At 40.5% G+C, this 21,238-nt stretch overlaps 1 protein-coding gene across 4 annotated transcripts in view; it reads right to left on the bottom strand.

The window, feature by feature from the left end:
- The window catches only part of LRMDA (leucine rich melanocyte differentiation associated), a 1,022,392-nt gene that overhangs the window by 18,119 nt on the left and 983,035 nt on the right, over positions 1-21,238 (bottom strand). For all 4 annotated transcript variants that reach the window (XM_033129763.1, XM_033129766.1, XM_033129764.1 and 1 more), the window contains one exon: positions 2,670-2,751. In XM_033129763.1, coding sequence (XP_032985654.1) covers positions 2,672-2,751 — 80 coding nt within the window. In that variant the 3' untranslated portion in view covers positions 2,670-2,671. The remainder of the gene's footprint in view (positions 1-2,669; positions 2,752-21,238) is intronic.

Here is a 21,238-nt window from a genome sequence, read left to right as displayed (position 1 = left end):
AAAAGCAAATGATTATAGTAGTTGTACTTTTAATAGGATTTCCCACAATCTAAAACATTATTCCCCAAGGAACAAATTGTTCTATAAAATTATGTTACTTAGGAAAGAGACAGTCCACCCTGACTTTGCTGAGGCAACAGAGGACTCCAGGATGGCCTTCCATTGCAGGAGGCAAGTCAGATCAGTGCTCTGGGAGTGAAGTCACGGGGACACCGTGATCCCCAGAGAAAAAGCTCAGTGGAATAGGGTAAGAGGCAGAAAGATCCAGGGGAGACAAGGGGTATGAAATATGTATGAGCTTTGATTGAATTTATTACTTTCTAATTCTCTACCTTGAATATCAAGGTTTGGGACATTCCTATGGATTTAAGATAAGCATGCGACATCACTTCCTCCTCTAACCATACAGACCAAAGTCGAGCTCTAGCACAGCAAATCTTGCTTAACAAAAGGTAGAATTGTAAACAACCCAACACTAATTATCATTATCCCTTTTGAAGAGACACAAAACTCACTATAATTCTATCATTAAGATGAATATACCTTAATTATGGCCTTTACGTAAATTATAATTAAAGCTAATCTTAATTAAAGTTATTACACCATTTTGGAAGAAAATAAAGTACGCAAAGAGAGGGAAACAATGTGGTCAATAACTCACTCCAGAAATATTTTTTTGCTTCCAAAGCTTGCATTGAGGGAGACATTCCTGCGTATGATACAAATGGTTCTGACATTAAGAAAAGTAAACAAGTAAGAAAAATAAAGATGGAGAAATTCTGTGGTCAGTTCACAAGTGCTTTTTTATTGTTTGAGGCAGGGTTAAAGCCTTTTATAAAGACAAGGATATATGTGCTGTTAGATTGGATATGACATTGGACTAGTCTAGCTGCCCTCGCACAGAACTCTGGCTGCCCGTAATATGCCATTGACAAAACATATGTTGGTGCTTCTACACAAAGAACTAGGGTGGGACCTAATGCAGCTAATTTAAATCATGATCCCAATGCTGTTCTTTCGATCAAATAGGTACTCAACTCTGGTTATTCATGGATTTGAGAGATAAAGGCAAACATTCAAAATCCTCTATTAATGGTCTTGAGGATTTTGATCCAAATAGCTGATGACCAAGGGTTATCTACAAGAGGGATTCCTGCCATACTCAACGCAAGTCGTTGAAAGACTGTGTTGACTTCATAGGCCAGACGGCATGTAAATGAGCTAGAACTGGGAAAATAGGTTCTTCTTGGGTATTTCAGGGACTCTGACTCCCCAAAGAGTTTTACAATAGCAACTCTCTAGTAGTCCTTTGGTACCTATAACTTGGAAGGATTCTCTCTCAGGTTTTTTGTCCTTGAACTAACCTAATACCGGGAGATCCAGGACAATGAATACTGAACACCTGGTCTAAATAGAAGGCGCAAAAATAAATGCTATAGTGCCAAGAGCAACCAGCCTTTCAAATATCTTCTAGAGTGATTTTACTGGTGTAACCAATATATTAAATGCCATTATAGCCACAGAACCAGTATAATCATGTTTGTTTTCCTTGAAACATTAGTGCTGGAATACAGCCAAAGATGCACAAAGACTATTGCACAACCTGTGGATTTCATTTCTGAGACGTCCTGAGAAAGGTACCAAATTCAAAGGGTTTGTGCCTCCTATTAAAAACTGGTCTGGTGAATGTTTTCTACAATCTTTTCTTCCTTTTTTAACTTCTACCCTCCACCCTATCTTTTATCATCTTATTACTTTTAAATTGCACCCAAAGGAGCGAGCCAGCTCCAAACACAAATATGGCCATAGACATGGCTGGAAGTGTGTGTGGTGAAAAGTGAATGGATGAATGAATGAATCAATCAATGTATGTCTCTGGTGCAAGCAGAACCTGGGAAAGTGCTGGGAAAAATGCCTGACACTATCTAGTATTCAGGGCAAGAAGTAGATTTAGAAATGAACATAGAGATTTAGGAAAGCTATTTACTCCCATTCAGAAATTGTAACAACAGGAAGTGGGCCATGAATGTATGGCTTGGCTGAGAACTTAAACCTTCTGCTCTCCGAAAACTGAAAACTAAAATGCATTGCCTGTAATAAAAATGCTAAAGGATGGGGGCGGGGGGTGCTATGCCGAATATAAGAAATTAATATTTAAGAAAAATAAAAGCGAATGAGCTTCCTCTAAACTCTGACTATTTCACTAACAACAAACCCACAGCACGGTGGTATCAGAGGGAAGTCTACTCAATAGGTGAGCTGAAGACACAGCCTCTCTCACTTGACTACAGGCACTGCACATGCTCAGGGAGGCCCCAGGTGTGACCTCTGCTCCCCCATGAGCCGTGGAGGGGCCGGGCAATCTATCATGGTCTTCATCCTGTCAACCCTGGTGCTTCACCGCTGCTGTCTGTCACCCTGGTGGATGAGACCTGCTTAAGGGCAATCATGTCAATCTCTACGTGACCACTCAGTCTGCGGCAGAATGATGATGCTGACAGGTAAAGTCAGTAGAAGGTACCAAAAGCTGAGGTCATCACCTTCGCACAGAGATGCAACGGGGACCATTGTTTTTTGTTTTGTTTCCTTTCTTTAGCTTTTTCTTTATTTTTGCCTCCCCATTTTCTTCTGTTCTCATGACATGGGCTAAGGCATACTACAGAACTTGCCTTCAGAGCTGGTCATCTCGGATAAACCTGTTGCCTTCTGAGTTTTTCCCATAGTAAACATAGTGACACTTGCCCAGGACACCTGAAAGATAAAAGGAACACATCAATACAAAACCACAATTAGAGCAAGGACCAATAGGTCCTGCAAAGCAGAAATACAACACAAGCATAAATCCCTCGGGTGGCAGTCAAAGGATTAAGTCCCATAGGGAAAGACCCTATCTTCTTGTCCTCAGAGTTGGCATTCAAATAAAATGTCACTAGACCACAGGCTCCTAGGAATAACATAGTTCCTGCATGATGAGTCTTCTACATTTTAGAAACTTTTCTAGTTTGGCCAATTACCCCTCAAAATAAAGCATAAGCCTCTCTCCTCTCCAGGTCCCCATAGTAGTTTCTTAAAATGGAAAATTAAGAGTTTAACCATGGACCTAGCCCAAGCAAAAGATGTGGAACAATCTTCCCAGAATGTAAGTATTTTCAAGTCCCTTATCATGAATCAATGTTGTTAACTTCCAGAAAGACTCTTCCAATTCCCAGAAAGCATCAGGCACATAACAGCTGATGAAGGGAGAATGGTGGTGTTGACAAAATACGACACAGAAAGTAGTAAGAGCTTCCGACATTAAATGGCTTCTTCTTACAGGTACCCAAAACTATAGGCTCGGGTTGGAATGCAATTGATTTTCACCTGCAGTTTTATTTTAACTAATTTTGCGGCTCCATATACAGCTTTCCTCTCATTTAAGAAAATTGTAGGAGGACTTAACTCTGAAAAATAGCCCTAGAATAGGGTCAAACCTTTAATCAACTGAACATTTATTCTGAATATCCGTAAGAAATCACCTGCCATGGTTATTATGGAAGCTTTGTAGGATTATTAAGGAAAAAATAAGTTTTTCCAAGAAAATATAACTACAATTTGATTTTTATCATCTTGTATTTTCTTCTATTTTTAGAGAACTTAAAATTCAGCTTCACAGGGTTGTCTAATTAATAATAGCATTTGAGTCTCTGCATGCATGCATTTGAGATGCATGCATAACCAGAAAATAAAGAAAACACAGAAAATAAATGTCCACAAAACATTAATTCATGAGCCAAAAATCTGCCTATAACAATAGCTGTCTATATGAATGATTCCCCTCCCACCCCATCAGTTTGAGAGCAAGAAATCAACAATCACCATCTATTTTTCATTTGGGATAAATTAGCACTTGAAATGATCCAGGTTCTTCACATCAGAAGTTCTAAGTAGTCACTGTTTTTGTGAGTGTACAAGAGCTATTTCTCCACTGCAGAACTTTAAACCTCATTCTTAAATAAGGATTACAAGTGGCTCTTAGAAACTTTTAAGGACAGGGCAGATGCTCTCTGGTTGAGATGGCTTGGGACAAAGTTGGGAGTTGCTGTGGTCACAGAATCTCTGAGAGATAGCCATAGGGAGAGGAGGACATCATCCCATGGCCTCAGAACTGATCTGGGGCCTGCTCTCATTATTTCTATTTCCTGCCACGGTCCCATGAGCAAGTTTGCTGTGGACCACACTTCCGCCTTGGTCATGCTTTCTTGTGGGGGCCCCCCTCCTCAATTACTGTCTTTGAGTTTTGGTCGGGTGCCTGGAAACACTGAACTTGGATGGAACCTCCCTGAGACCCTTTTCAGGCCTAAATGATTCTTTTGGCTGTTGGCAGTGAGCTGTTCCCTTTATTGCGCTGAATTATGTAGCATCTGGGGTGGGACTAATGTTGTCACCAGTGCCAGAACTGTTCTGTAGGCTTGGCTGTTCAAGATCGGGTCCAGGAACAGGATCCCCTACAGGCCTGCGCGGGAGTGTCTGAGATGTTTCCGAAAATCCACAAGGGGTTTCCTTGAACATAAGTGATTCAAACACAGCCTCAAGAAACTGGAAGAATGAGGCCGGGGGATGTTAATTTCCTTCTACAGCATGAGAACAGCATGAATTTTTATAAAAAGAAATGGATAGGGCTGTCAGATACCATAAAGAACAGTCTTTCTCTTCAGTACAAGAATGAAAGGCAGACACAACACACACCACCCACCAGTGGGCGCATTCATTCTCTCCTGTAAACTTTCCAGTTCACTCAGGATGGGATTTCTTTTCTCTACGCTCTCTCCATGGTAACCCGCAACTTTCGATCTCACCTAAATGGAATCTGGACAGCAAATGCCGTCCTGGAAATAGGCTGTGTACTCCTAGAATATGGGCCCTAATATGGAGGAAGGTGAGGAGGGCTGAGCCATGCTTCCTGGGCCTTCTTTCTCGTTGGCAACGATAAGAAGTCCCTTTTAAAGGCTGCCCTATTCCTTTGGGCCTGGAAGCAAGAATCTTTATAGACATCCTGGCTAGAGGGTGCTGTTGGAGGCATGCAGGAGACTGCAGTGAGGTGTCAGAGCCTGGGAAATGAGGCAAGGACATGAGGTATTAATATGGTCAGTGATCTCTTGATGGGAAAACAGATACCACACTCACTGTCAGTTTTAAACAGACATCAAGTGCATTAATGACAAAGGGCAGACTTCAAACAAAGTGGCTGTGTGGTGGGGAGCAGAGCTAGTCTCTGTGCTGGTAATAACCTGACCTGAAAGGACACTGTCAGGGCTTGAGACAGGTCCAGGATTGTGTGCGGTGACAGAAAACAGAGATGCTGACAGAGATACCAGTGCCATCTGATGCCAAGGTTATTTGAACGCGGTCCGCCATTCTAACGAAAGCTGACATCACCCCCTATCACTGGGGGTCTTCTCCGCCTATTCCTGGAGAAGATTTCTCCCCAGACACCATTCCCAAACTCACTGCCGTTGTAAAGTTGCTGGCAGCCCTGTTCTGTCAGACCACTGGGGTCAAGAGGCCTAACCCCAGTCCATCTAAATTTGGACTTTGTGGGAGGAGCCCGCTCATGCCCCTGATAGCTTGGCTACTGGAGGGGATCAGAGTGCCAACGTGTGAGAAGCTGTCACCTTGAATAAAATCCTGAAAGTGAAGGAACTCTGTCTGAGGGCTGCTCCTGGATGGCCCAGGGATGGTCCGGCAGCTGAAAATGAAATCCAGCTACTGGTGTTCCTCGGGGGATAAAGGTGGTCCGGCTAGTGACAGTTAAAATCAGGCTGAAAGGTTCACCTGGCACCACTGACAACGGCATAAATTAAACAAGTGCTGCCTCTGTTGAGACCTCACAGTTGGGAAGTGATTACCCCCCCAAATGGAACTTTTGTGTTAAATAAACAAACAAACAAACAAAAACATGAACAAGGAACAACAACAACAGAAGCATAGTCCCATGTGTGGCCTTAGTACTTTATTGTCAGAAAGGTTATTTATAAAATCATCGGATCTGCTCATAAATTAAGTCAGGTGGTGGGTGTATTTCTGTCTTGCTCTCCCATGGCCCTCCTCCAGCCATGCCAACTGCTATAAACTGTGACAATTACAGAGGGAACAATTTGCTCGCAAAGAACATTTTGACAGGGAGCCCCTCAGGGGCCAGAATTTGGGAACCCACTGGTTGTGACTCAGTAGGCGGTGGTTTCCATGTACATCTGCAACGCATTCACTTGTTTGTATCTCCTCGAACTATAACGTCTTGGGAGTGGAGGGGGAGCAACACATTTAATGGCATATGTAGTGTTTTTAATAAAAATATCTGGCTTTGGTCATAATAAGTGGAACAGGCTTGCCATATATCAGCAGACGTGCAGCTGTCTGTGTGGGGGTTTCTTTTTGTCGGGGGGAGGCGAAGAAATGACAGTTATTGTCCCCTGGGAAATCCTTTCCTGTCAAATGGGACTCCTAATTTGTCTTAAGTAGCCAGCTCTGCCCTCACCATAAGTTCTTAAAACTATAATTATGGGGAAAACGTATTGGGAGGAATCTGTTTTAAAGAGGTCCTTTATCTTTTAAATGTTTCCCCCCTCTGGAGTGGATGTTCTAATTTTGCCGGCTAAGTTATGACCTTGGGGCTGCCTGAGAGGTGGGAAACAGCCTCTTTCTTGGATATAATGCTCTCATGGCAGGGATGATGCTATAGACTTCTCTGGGAGAAAACCCAGAGTGTCCAGGGAAAGAAGTCCTTGCACACTCGTGTAGAGTCCAGCAAAAAGCCCAGAACTCCCTGCTCTCCTGGGTGGCCTTGCACTGCCAGTTGCATTTCTACCATCTATTTAGTCATGAGAGGTGGAGGAAAATCTGCATTCAAATCCAGCTTGGTCTCTAACAATTCTGTGACCAGGTACGTGTCCCCTTTCCTCACTGAGCTGGTCTCCTCACTTGTAAAACAAGGGCAAGGGGCCAGATCATTTCAGAGGTTCGTTTTAGTTCTGAAATAGACGAACTCGTATTTTCAAATGTTTCCCTTATGAAGATGAGGATGTCGGGTACAATACTGTGTGATGGAGGAGGCAAATCCAACGGTAAGTTAATCAAAAATGTGATTTGAACTAAGTCAGTTCTTGAAACCCATCTAGCCCATATTCCCATAGCATATAGAAGGGGAGCTTGGCTGGACCTCAAAATCTCCAAGGACAGAATTCCATGAACTTTCCTGCAATCTGTACTTCATACTTAGAGCTGGGACGTGCTTACCACTAACTAGCCTATATGTCCCACTACCTTTGACTTGAATCTTATTAACTCCATATTCAACAGAACTAAAGACAAAATATCAGAGTAAGCGGTCTACCATTTATATCTTAGCTGTGAAAAAATAATAATCTTTACTAATACAAATACAAACACTTATTTGATAATACAATAGAGGTTGGATCAATAAATCTGCATTTGTAAAATAAAGTATACATTTTATTATCATTATTAATGTTAGTTTTGGTAATCATCATTTTAAATGTTATTATCACAAATGTTTGTAAGTGTAGCTGTGTAATGACAAGCAGATTTGAGTGTTTGCGACCACTTAGAGTTTATAATTAGGCAGTGCTACCAAACAGGCAAGGGACAGAGGGCTCCTCATAGAACTCCACTTCTCCAATCTGTATGAGTAAAGGAAAGAACTAGACTCGATGGCCTCTGAAAAAAGTGATGACAGTGTTGTGCAGAGGTGGGTAGGCTCAATGACAGAGAGGAAAAGAGTACCTGGAGAGTCTTTCTGATACATTGTGGAAGGTTCTAGAATTATGTTTCCATGTAACACTATATATACATACCCGGTCACATGTCACCTCTATAATACTAACTCCTCCCCAATTTCCAAGACCCAGTGCCTGCAACAGTACTTAGTACAGAAGAGATGTTCAGTAAATATTCAGTGAATAAATTAATGTCGTTAAAATTATTATCTATATACAATTTAAACCAAATCCAGAAAGCTAGGAATTTCAATACTTTCACCTCTGGTAAGACTACAGACATTTGCAATGCTTTAAAAATACATACAGATTAAATATGTGCCTTATTCACGAAGCCGGCAAAGTAACAGAAGGTAACGGCATCAATTCCTAAACACTGGTGCTGCTTTTATGCTGAACACTTTTCACCCGTGAAAACAGAGCAATCACAACGTCTGGCTGGAAAGAGAGAAGTGAACTGAACATTATCATCCGGCCTTAAGAGCTGTAAACATCATACAGGGGAAAGGACATTCCCCAGAAAGCGCATTTCTCTCTCTTTGTTATGTGCAGGCTGTGAGTAAACAGGGAACTAGGAAGGAATAAACACCCGTGTTTTATGATCTTGAGAAGTGGCTGGAGCAGTACCCTGAGGTCAGCCTGTGTGATGTGCTGTGGGTATCACACAAGATTTAGCAGAGCCTGTGGATTACAAGCACCTAGCACCACATCCTCCGTTACTGTAAGCTACTTAAATTCTAACGCCAAATGAAAAGAAGAGAGATTTTAAAAGATCTTAAAGGGAGCAGATTTGTGGAAGGAGAACCAAGTCCATGCTCCATGCCAGGCATATTTTTCCTTCCTTTGCCTGCAGACCTATCTGAGAAGTTTCAGGCTGGGAATAAAATGGGGGAAAGGCTCTCCACCTGACCGGGAGGGTAGAGAAGGCAAAGACGAAATTGGGACTTTCTTCCCAAACGAGCTGAGTGTGGCTTCAGGCAAGTGTCTCAGTTTGTAAACTGCATCTTGAGTTGGAATGGGATGTTATGGCCATGTAGCGCTTGCTAACCCCCAAAATGTCTGTAAGAGCTCCTGCTGTCTTCTCCATGGACCAAGGGGTACACTGCCCTTGCTACAGACTGCGGTGACCACCTCAAACAGTGCTACCCCAGGGACATCCCTAGTCTCTCAATTGAGTACTCTTTTGAACTCATCTCCTTAATGAGTTCAAAACAACACCAGAAAGGGAATTCTGGCCCCATCATGCTGAGCCTGATATTTTGCAGACATTTGAATTCTGCTATTTTGACCCCAAAAATGCTTTGGTTCCAGGCTTATTAATATAACATGTATACTAACCTGGTAATTTTTCTTTCAGGAAGCATTCATTATTTGGAGCAAGCTCCATTTAGCCAATATAATTCCTTGATTTTTAAATTAAATCAAACCATATTCTTCTATTTTTAACATTTTCATTTTTATTTTATTGAATTTATTTTCAATGGGACTTAATTCTTTTCTGTGTAATTTTTACTTTAAGCTTAAATTCCACAACCAGCATTTGCCAAATATCAAAATTTACCGATTATGTCTTCTAAATCTCTTAGAGTCACAGTTTCTTGAGTAAAATTTTGTAGATCGAAATTGTGACAGGAAGACTTGTGTTCTCTATTAAAGTTTAGTCAACACATTTTATTGTGTGTAGTTTTAGTTCATTTCAATTTTATTTTGTTTCATTATTTCTACCAAGGCAAATTTCTCCCCATGAACTTGCACAGTTTTCAATATACCAACAAGATATACATCTTGGTCAGTTTTTCATCCATAATAAATTACATTATGTGCAGGTTTAGTTGCTGTCAGTTTTATTTCAGGTTGATTCTTTTTATGAGCAATATTTATCACAAATTAAAGTCAATGATAGCTTTTATTTGTTTCTTAGCATAAGGAGTATGTAGCACAAAGGTAAATACTCTGGATGCATGGTCAGGTCTAAGTTGTGGGGTTATGACATGCTGCTTTCTACCAAGCACCAGTCAAACAACACAGTAGGAGCCACCTAATCAAAGGTTAGGATGCTTCCATATCCGAAAGAAAGGTAACACAAATGCTGGGCAACATATCCCTTTCAGAAAAGGGCATTTGGTCCCAAGGCTCAGTCCCCTCCAGTAAGACCTGATAGGAGGTTAAACTTTCCACTGAGAGAGAACAGATTATATAGCCTGCTTAGATAAATGCTGGGCTTTGTCAAGTCTCACCAGCATGTTTTCAAGGAAGGAAAAGCAGGGGAAGGAAGCCAGTCAGCAGGGAAAGGATCTTGGCAAAATCTGTACTGAAGGTGATAGGAACGCATGGTTGAGAAGCCAGCCTCCCAGCCTGGGGAAGGTTGCACAAATGGTCACGTGAGTGGGCAGACAAGTTGATGTGTGACAAGCCAGAGCCTGTGGAAATGTACTCTGGGTTCTCAGGGCAGCTGAAATGAGGCTTGTCATTTTGGAAGAAGAGAAGGAGGTGTGAAAGGGAGGGGAAGAGAAAGAAAGGCAGGGCAAGTTTTTTCCTCAATAATCTGTTAGTGGGAAAATGTAAAAGCTGGTCCAAGACTGTGACAGAATTGCATCTTTGAGTGGATCCTTAGAAACCAGCTCCACTGCCCCACTGTGAGCCCCTGGTCCCTGTACTCAGGTTGCAGGTGCTGTGGCCATACCCAGGCCTGACTGGGCCATCCTAAGTTCTCCCCACATTGAGGAAATATGCGTCGCATATTAGGCTGACAGATTTAAAAGTTCACTGGCAACGGATGTTCCCATTATGTGAATCCTGGAAAGGAAACAGTCAACATGTTTTTCATGAGATGTCAATGCTTTTTAAATTTCTCTTTTTTTGTATTGGGGGTAGTGTGGGTAGGCAGAGACTGATGGGGAATAATCCCAGGTCTGCAGTGGGCTCACTTGCTCCTTTTTTGGAAAATCATTAATATGATAGCTCTCACATACTGTATTTCAATCAAATAGGAATGTATACATATCAGAGATCAAACACCATTGCTCCAAGAACATCCTGCTTCCCCCTCAAAAGAAAATACTACTAAATTTTCTTAGCAATCCCAATTTTGTTTTTTTCCTCAGGTTACATTTTGTGCCAGTTTAAAATGAAGCCAGAAACAGTTTACACTCTGACTTCCTAAACAATGATTTACTTATACACTTCTATATCCATACTATATTATTTTGTTGTACTTCCCAGTAAGCTTAAACACAGAATGGGAAATGTTTCTTTAAAAGTATATCTTTACCTCTGTTGAACAATTCTCACTGGGGCAGAATTTAAAGAACTACAATTTTGGGTCAGTCCTTCCTTCTATAGAGAAGGAAATGGAGGTTCAAACTAGCTTCCCCAAGGGCATGGTACCCATACCTTCAATCTTTCTAGTGCAGCTATTTCTGAATTACAGGACACTGCCTGCAGGACAGAACGTCAAGGGCACCAACAACCTGACTTAGGCTAACCCTTACCTATATTTTCCACAGGGAGAAACTTGAATCTCCAAGGCCAATTTGGTGGGAGTGTGTTCCCTTCTCCCCCATCTCTGTATTCTACATGGGTTTTAAGGGATTTGAGATGAGCTGGATTCCAAAGTGCATGCCAAGATGGGATGCAAATCGGTTAAGATTTGTGAAGTTCCCTTCAGTGCAGCTCACTGATGGATGTCACATTAACCAGGACAGTGGTCAAGTGGTATGGCGTCATTTTTCTTTCTCAGGTTTTGACTGAGTGACTCCGAAATCTTTCAGACAGGAGAGAGAAAAGAAAGAAAAAATTCACCCCTTCACTGCCTCCACCATCCCCACCATGATCTCCACGTTCATCTTTTCTACCTTCCCTCTGAAGTCAGGAGCATTGCCACTAGAGGGCAGCATGAATTTAGAAAAAAAACAGCAGCTTTCTTTAAAAAAAAAATAAATAAGTGATGGCAACTATTCAGGGAGGGCCATTAAAGACACATTGTGCTTTTGGTCACCAATTATAGGTTCTGTAATGATCAATATGTCATGTTTGTTCAATCTGTGCTGAAGGGAATGGGGCTACCAGACGCCCCGCTTTTGGAGTCCTCTGGCCTCTATTTCATGGACTGATTTTCTTTATCATCAATTGCTCTAATTAATCTTCTAGGCTCAGGGGTTGGGGATTTTTGCATATCACCTGCATAAATATAAAGAAGTACGCAAACTAATAAACAAAGATAGATTCCTATGTTTCTTAGAAAAAGATCATTTTTACCATGGAAGTCCAAAAAGGAGTATACCTCCCAACGGAAGTTACCAATCATCATTTGATAACCAAAAATCTAAAAAAAAAATCTAAAAAAAAATCTAGAAACTTCATCAATAAAATATACAAAAGGTGTGCGTACTCCATTTACACAACTCACAGCTACCTATTTTAAAGGCCCTCCCCGCCTAAAACCTACCCAGCCATTGTCTTCCCTCATTGTCTTCCCAGAGAACCTGGCCCATATTAATCAGGAAAGAGAGGCAGAAGCTACTCAAATAAAGATAAAATAATAATTCCATCTTCTGTTCAATCATTTTTGGTCACCATCAACATGGTCTCTGGCACATGAGCCAGTGATTATTTCCATGCCGAGAACAACAAAGGACCACCTCCCTTTAGGAGTAAAGAGGCACTCATGGGTTTCCAAGAATTGCAAGCATGTCATTATTTTTTAAAACAGCAATAAAGGTATGACATTCCAGGCCAAGGCATTTTAAACTAGGAATTTCTAGAATTAAAATAAATGAGTAGATTCAATCAGAGTGGGAATGAACACAATGGGAGTTCTTGCACTAGAGGAGAGCAGAGCTGAGTCCAGGCAGGTATGGGTTTCCATTTCAGCTGAGAGACCTCGCAAGTTGTCAGTGAAGCAAGTGTACAATGGCTCTCACACACTTCCTTTCCTTGCAAAACAGTCATGGGATTGACTGGCCACCAGGGGAATGTTGTGTTTCGGTGAATTGATTAAATTAACTCATTACCTCATTGTTAACTAGCACCATGTTTGAGTCTTTTCTCACACATGAAACATCATCGTAACCACAGGTATTTCCGGTTATTTATAGTGAGGATGATACAGTTGGGAAGTTTAGTGGGGGCGGGAACACGGCTCATTGAACGTTTCTGAAGGTCTTAGGATCTTATATGTGCAAAACGATGGAGATGACAGCTTTCCACCCATGCTTCATGAACCTAGGACATGTAGGTATACTCAATAAATTTTTTATTGTGGACTAAATGAAAGGATCTCAGAGACTTCTGAACCCATATTTAATATACATTCTTGGACATTTACAGGTAGAGGAACTGCATGGGTTGCCCTCAGGACAGTGGCTCTCCACGTTGCCCATGTGTCAGAATCACCTGAAAGTCTTGTTCAAACAGATTGTTGAGCCTCATCCCCAGAGTTTCTCATTTAGTGGATCTGAGTTGTTGCCAAGAATTTGCAGTTTTGCTAGTTCTTAACTGACAATGATGCTGACTGGAGACTAGGAAACACTGTTCTAAGACAATCTAAAAAGCCTCTTTTTTTCTTTTTTTTTAAAAATAAAACTCTTGATGTTAGCTTCTATTCTTATAAAATCAAGACCACTCAAATTCAGAGATAATAAAATCTAGTTGACTAAGGGTCCTGGTGCATCCAGTTTTAGTAGAAGGAGGTTTAACTGTCTTCCAAACAGCAGACTGAAAACAAGTGGTACCTAAAATTAAAATAATAATAATAAAAGGTTGCTGCTTCGGCTCTTTAATATTAAACAAAAAACATAAAAGTTCAAGTGATATTTGTATTATATTAACAGAAGAAAAGAGTTTTTGGGTAAGTATAATGGAACTGAACCTGCAAACCATAATTTATAAAGTATAAGATAAAAAAGCTTGCAGAAAAAAATTTCCCAGAAAGTCTTTAGCCTCCCTCTAAAATGACAGAATCTTATATGAACAAAACTTAGCAGTGGGGGGTCCTCCTGCAGAGTTTGAATGGGAATGTTGGCTTTGCTCTCAAGCAGAAATTTGCTTTTGGGTTTAAGATCTGTTCCTATTAGAAAGCTCACATCAAAAGGGGGGAAAACATCCATAGCTCTGTCTGGTTCTTCAGGCTAAAATTTCTCAAGAGAGTCATTGAAAATAAAGACAAGTTACTGCTTCTTTAAAAATGAAAAAAAAAAAAAAAATTTCAAGCAGGGAGAAAAAAAGATACTCTCAAATAAAATTAAGCAGACACAGTAACAAGTGGGTTTGTCCTGCAAGGATTGGGTAAAAGACCTTCCTTTCTTGGGCACAATAGTCCAGCCTCCATCTGCCGTTCATTAGAATCCAAATAAACTTTTCCTGTACTGATATTACTCTAATCTTTCCTAATTCCATGACACTGTAATTTGCTTTCCCTAAAAAGAAAACAAAAGGAATCTACTGATATATGATCTAACTGAAAGAAGTATGCATTACAAAAAAATAACCAAAGGTCGGTTGTTGCAGAAACTACAGCATAATTCTTGGGTAATAACAAATCTCATGGTCAAATGCCAAAATATTTTCATTATTTCCTGATCTTCAACTCCTCATCTTCTAACCTGCATTGAAAAAGTAAGTACATAGATATGTCTAATACTAATGAAAGAAACTATAGGTTAAGTAATATTTAATTGCAGAGAGCAATTTATAAGAGCACCATGAACTTCTTGTACATTATTATTATTATTATTATTATTATTATTATTTTGCCCAGAATAAACACAAAGTAAATGGAAGGGCATAGTACAAGGGCCTTCATTAGGGCCAGGTTTAATAAAACTTAATGAAGTCTTTACCACAGTCTTTCCAGCAATACTTTTCCCAGGTACCTTTTGTCTATTGATGGAATGGCCAGGTCAGGGAGACATTGCTGACAGTGGGTGGTACCAGGTGTTATCTGTCTCTGGAATACACTACTTAGATGGCTTGCAATATTACCCCCTTTTATTTGGCTGGCTTGAATTTGTTAGGATTCACCCTGTGGTGAGGTAACATGCCTCCATATTGGAAAAAAAATGGCCCATGAGCCAATGTGAGCCTCGCACCTAATAGAATACATCTGGTTCTGACAGTTTGATGCCCAGCTCTGAGCCACATTCGGCAACACAAATTAACAGTGTAGACATTGCCCACGCTGAGCAGGAAGTAATAACCTGCTACCTGCTACTTGGCTAAAATCTCATTATAAGCCATTAAGGTAATTGAGGGCCAAGACTCTGTGAATATTAGACTCCCTGAGCGCCAGTCGTTAGTTCGGCAGAAGAAAGACTCTGAGCAGAGGGGGAGGTGGGGCTGACTGAGGAGAAACTGCTGTGGACCACAGCGTGAACTCCACCTACAGGTACTCTATGGCTCTGGGAAATTTGTGAGCTGTTTCTGTTCTGCCCCAAAGTCCATGTGACCTCTCCTGGGGGGCTCAGGACTCCAGGAGGATGGATGATATAACTCTTGGTAGACCTCCAACAATGCTATATAATTAAACTCTGGTTTAAATGGATATTGGGGACAGCCACAAAGAAAAGAAGAGGGCAAAAGAAGTCAGAGTGCTCCACGAATAATAAGCGTAGAAGCGGGTGCAGGGAGAGAGGAAGGGGGAAGCTCCCCATTCGCAGGAAGATGGAGGCTCCCTAGAATTACGGCACGTACATGAGCTTCTAGTCTGTTCCAGTGGGCAAAGCCAACTCCTTTTCCCATAAAGCTGATCCTCTTAGTCTCTGTCCAGGGTTGGGTGGCTATAGATAATGTGGTATGGGTTTTGGCGAGGGAATCAGGGCAGGCTCCACTAAATCACTCAGCCAACCAGATGATCAATCAACCTGATTTTCGGTACCATGAGATGGCTCTGGACTGTAGTAACAATGACAGCTATCAATAAACGTTTCTTGGAAAGAATTACAACATAGGGCCAGGGAGAGGAGTAATTGAAAATATAATAAACTGTCTCCAGAAATCCCTTCTTATCATTCCCCCCACACACACGTGAAAACACACAAACACACACACACACACACACACACCATACACACACCCCGTACACACCAATAATTATCAACAGTTCAATCATGGGAGAAAGCTTATGCAAGCTTTTACCTAATGTATAATAAAAAATATCCTGAGTGCCATGTCTTCTCCAGAAACTACCAGAAGCCTGGTTAATAAACCCTCCTAGGCATCCTAAAGTTTCCGTTTCATCCTTCTGCAGGTCGCAGTGAAAGGCTGCTTGGCCTTGGCATTTTGAACAACTTGGTATTTGGGGGAAAATAAGCCGAATGGTGGAGAAAATAGTGTTCCTAAGGGTGAGGATGTGTGTGAACATCAAGTCCACACTCTGAACAACCTCAGATAATCTTCCTGACTCAGCCACGCCAGCCTCATTATTTCTCTGCCCCTAGAGGGTTAAGCACAGTCTGGAGCCTAGAAAATGGCTGCTGTTGGTACAAGTGAGGCCTTCTCTATAACTAGATCCTTCAGGAAAAAACAAATTAATCAACAGCAAGCTGAAGTGGGTTTAATGATTGCATTCTGCATACAATCAGCTTTTCCCTTTTCAAGGGCCATCAATATGTCAAGGGAAGACATATCTGAAGGATATAGCTCTTAACATCAAGGTTATCTATTCTCCACAAGGCTCCCACTCCTTGCCGGGCTGGTACTCCACGCTGCCTGTGTCTAACATTTTCATCAACTCTGCAATCAATCAAGGTAATAATGTTGTGCAAAAAATCAATTAACAACGCAATTAAACTTTCCTTATTATCTCAAAGGGCTGAAATAATACCTAAAGGGAAGATAGACTCACTGAACGCAGACATCCATAATCCAATGTGAAAGTGAATTATGAGGTTGGACAGATGCAGGCATGTGCTGGTGCTGTTATTTTCCAGGGGTTATATCTCATCATGGCAGTGTATCAGTCAGCCCCAATCCCAGACCCTAAAATTCCAAATTACTTTTAAGAAATATATGATGTGCAATATCCATTTCATACTCTCTTTTAAAGATAACCCCCTCCTCTCCAAAAAAATTGAACAGCCATATTATTCAAAGACAAAATGATCTTTCAACAAGAACATAAAATATAAAAGCTATAATAACATTTACATCTGTATAGCACACATCTCTGTAAATGCAGGTCATCTATTATACATAATCTAGCGCCTAAGAGGCTCAGGATGCAGCACAACATTTAAAACCCAAATGCGTAAATGTGCAAAGTCCTATGAGATGGCTGTGGCTTCCCCCAAGTGGTTGTCTCACCCTTGCCTGCCTACACACACACACACACACACACACACACACACACACGCATGCGCACACATGCATACGCGCACATGGGCACACGCAGGTAGAAGGATCGGTAACAACGGAAGTATTACTCACTTCAAATGAGAATGACTATATTATTTAGCAATTACACTCAACTTGCCCTGAAACACTGTCCATAAGAATTGAGCGTTTATAGCACGTAAAAAAGATGACTATTAACCTTTTTGTGCAGCAGATTATAAGGTGCTTGAAATTTCCCACTGAAAGAGATACCCAGATGAAGAGAAAGGGGTTCTATGACATTTACAGAGCTCATGTTAAACCGTTCAGGGCCCATCTGCCACGGTCTGGCACCAACAGAAGAAGTCCTGGAAATACGAGTAGAAGGGGAAACGAGGACCAGAAGAGGAAAAGTAAAAACAAACAAACAAACAAACAAACAAACAAATAAAATAAAAACTAAAGCAAAAAAATCATCAAACAAAAAATGCTGAGGGAAGATTCACATTATTTGAATATCCTCTTAACTCTTGGAAGTAAAAACCAACAACACTGATTTAAAGGATACATACGAACAGATATCAATTGCAAACGCCCACACAAAATCATACAGTTCCTCTCTTCTTCCACTTGTCCTTCTCCATCATGGCACCATGGCAGAGTGTAAGGATCTTGCCAGCATATACGGAAAACCCAGGAGATACCTGGACATTAGAGGAGCCAAATGAATGGATCTAGGAAGGTCCAATTCCAAATTTGGGCCTCAGAGAGTTATCTGTATCACAAGAAAGAAGGGTTTCCCTGTGTTACTTTAGCCAACATGTTCTAGGTTTTGGTAAGAAACCACAATTCTCTGAGCAGTGTGGATTTCCATGTATACCACCTGGAGCTGTGTAGGTATTGTTGTTTTAAAATATGATTGCTCAACAATGAATTCCTGTTTTGCAAGTTACTTGGAACAAGGATCCATCTTAAGCCAACTTTCCCCCATTTTCAGCACAGCAGGGAGGCAGGACTGAGCCCCAAGTGCAGATTTAAGTGAACAGTAAAACAAGATAAATATACACAAATGCTCATTTTGTCATTTCTAAGAAAAATAAGGAAGCAACTCATGTTGGACTTCTTGGTACAGAATTTCAACAGAGAAGTTGAACAGGTTAGCGAATCCTGCCATTTCTTTCCTTACCTTAAGGAACATAATTAATATGTTTTCATTTTCAATGACTATATTGTGTGTGTATCAACTGGAACTGCTCCTGCTGTGTATTTGATTCCACTGACGATGGGGTGGGTTGGATTTTAAATGATGTGTGAGCACTTCTGTTCTTTCTGTGCTCTGGTTTATGTGTTATTCATGACTTGCATTACAGACATGGCTGATACACAGATGTAAATGTTATTAAATCTTTTGTATTTTAGAGGCTTTGTGAAAGGCTTCTTTGTTTTCAAATAATTCTCTTAACCACCAAAACTAACCAGTAATACATGACAATATCTTGGGAATTTTTTTCACTGAATTTTTTGATGAAGAGATTTTTCTCCCTTCGACTGTTATTTTTTTTTCATCAAAATAAAACGTAGGATAAATTGGCAGATAGAAGAATTACATCTTCATAGCAACAGTCAAGAACAAATTCATGTGTGTATACGTGTGTGCACGCACACGTGTGTATTTTGGGCTCATGTGTGTTATGTGGGCACATGGGTGCTTTTATGTGCACAATTGTATATGTACTCTGTATGTGTGTCTTCCTGTGAATTGTGCTATACATGTTGTGTGTGTCCTTGTATGTGTGTGCATCTTGTAAATGAGTGTGTTATGTGTGCACATGGTATGTGAGTGGATGTGAATAGTTTGACACCATTATACCAAATCAGAACTCAAAGTCACCCCATTCTCAATTACCTGCCAAAGATGCAGTTGCCTTACTGCAGTTTGGTACCCGCCATAACTTTTCATGTTTTTACCTTGCTCCATCCTCTTCACATTTCTTAGCATTTCAACAGAAATGTGGCAGAGGATAAACCTCCTCATACAGACAGCATTTAATCAGTCTGTGCCTCTTGCTGGCTCACTTTTTTTTTATTGATTTTAAATTTAAACAATGCTCTGAGGCTGAACAATACACCTCTACAAATACAGTTGACTTGACTGAAGGAGGTCAAGAAAGACAGAGATGGACATATTAGTCTTGAGAGTAGTAGCTAAGAAGAGCAAGTTCAGGCCCTCTCCCTATCCTCAGGGTGGCAGGGGTACCTGGTTCCCCAAGTGTCCTTTTCAAGGAGCAAGGAAGGTCATAACAACTCTGGGAAGTATGGTGGAGTCCAGAGATTAAGTTCTAGCTCCTTCTCTGTAGTACCTGTCCTGAGCAACTTGTTCAGTCTCTCTAGGCCTTGGTTTCTTAGCATCTGGAGAAAATGCTCCTTGAGGCCCATTTCTGTTCCAATAAATATAACCCCTATTACCATCTAAGCAGATTTTCTATGCTGTGCCGAGTTGGCACAGACATAGAGACCGTTCCCTTTCCATGCCCCTCTCTTCCTTTCCTTGGTTTTCCTCCTTCCCTCCTAGAATATCTATGACCCTCATACTCTTGCCTTTCTTGGGCTTTCAATTTCAGAATCAAAATATAACTGTTCTCTTTCAGACACCCATCCTTTCACACCTTTTCTAAGAAACAACTCATTCTCTGATCAACTAATTCATGTTAGCATGTTAATAATTGACAATGAAATTGAGTACATCACAACAGATACAATATTTCATGTAAAAAAAAAAAATAGACACATTAGAAAACAGCCCAACTGAATAAATCTCTAATGGAATTTCAGGCAAAATAGGTAAGGGGGAAATACTATGTGCCAGGCACAATCAATCAATGATACCCAAAATAAAGAAAGGGAGAGATTCTTTCTATATTTGAGTAATGAACAGGCCTGAAAAGGAAATGTGTTGTCAGATAAAGCTAACTGCAATAAAGTTTGCTATAATTATGTATGAAATGTTATGCAAACATTAAAAACAGAAAAAGGATTAGCTCTACCTTGGGGAGTGAAGGTCTGAGTAGAAGCCATTAAGAAAGACATTTTCAGGGGTGGCCGGTTGCTCAGTTGCTGAGAATGTGATGCTTTTAACAAGAAGGTTGCTGGTTCGATCCCCACATGGGCCACTGTGAGCTGCACCCTCCACAACTAGATTGAAACAACTATTTGACTTGGAGCTGATGGGTCCTAGAAAAAACCCACTTAAAAAAAAAAAGACATTTTCTGTATATGTATTTCTCTTTTTAGTCATGCTAAGTCATAAATGTAATATTTCTTGTAATAAGTGAAACAATACAGGGGGGTACATTTAAAAATAATAATACGGCTTTCAAGATTTCCATGACCACCTGATATCGAGCGACTCCCAACACATACTGCTGGAAGGGTATAGAACTATAGATGCAGGATATATGGCTAAGTAAAAACACAAAGAGCAAAAAAGTGCATCATCTCAGTTACTTTGGGGTAGGAAAGAAGTAAAATAAAATAAAAATAAATAAATACACATCTTCATATATGTTTTGCAAAAAGAAACATAGAAAGGACAAACCGCAGACTAATAATGACCACATGTAGTAGGTGGGTGAACATAGAGTGGTGGGGATCAGGATACGACTGAAACGTCTCTGAATACACCTCTTTTTATATCCATATCTTACATATTCGAAAAATAAACTAAAAAGAATGGAAAAAGCAAACCCTAAAACTAAACTGGAAAAATGAACCTCATTATGTATCAAATAAATAGCTAGCATGACGACACAGAAAAAGAAATCAAAGTAAATGGGGAGCACAGTAGTTCCATCACACACCTGAGTGAGTACAAAAAATGTCAAAAAAATCTTGAGCTTTATTTAGCAGGCTTACTGTCGTTAGTGCTATTACTATTCTAATTCTCCAATTATTTTATGTATATTGTAGTACAGAGAAAATGTGTACATCCTTAGAAGTTGTTGGAATTCAAGGTTTTCACTGTGAGAAAATGGAAATCAAAGAATGAGGGAATATGTAGTAGACAGATTAACGGTCCCCTGAAATCTACATGCTACCTTACGTGGTGCAAGGGACTTTGCAGAAGTGGCTAAGTATGGACCTTAGGATGGAGACATCAT

The sequence above is a fragment of the Rhinolophus ferrumequinum genome, chromosome 16, assembly GCF_004115265.2.
Source record: "Rhinolophus ferrumequinum isolate MPI-CBG mRhiFer1 chromosome 16, mRhiFer1_v1.p, whole genome shotgun sequence".
Taxonomy (NCBI): Eukaryota; Metazoa; Chordata; class Mammalia; order Chiroptera; family Rhinolophidae; genus Rhinolophus; species Rhinolophus ferrumequinum.
Note: the sequence above shows the minus strand (reverse complement) of the source record. Positions and strands in the feature narration are given on the sequence as shown.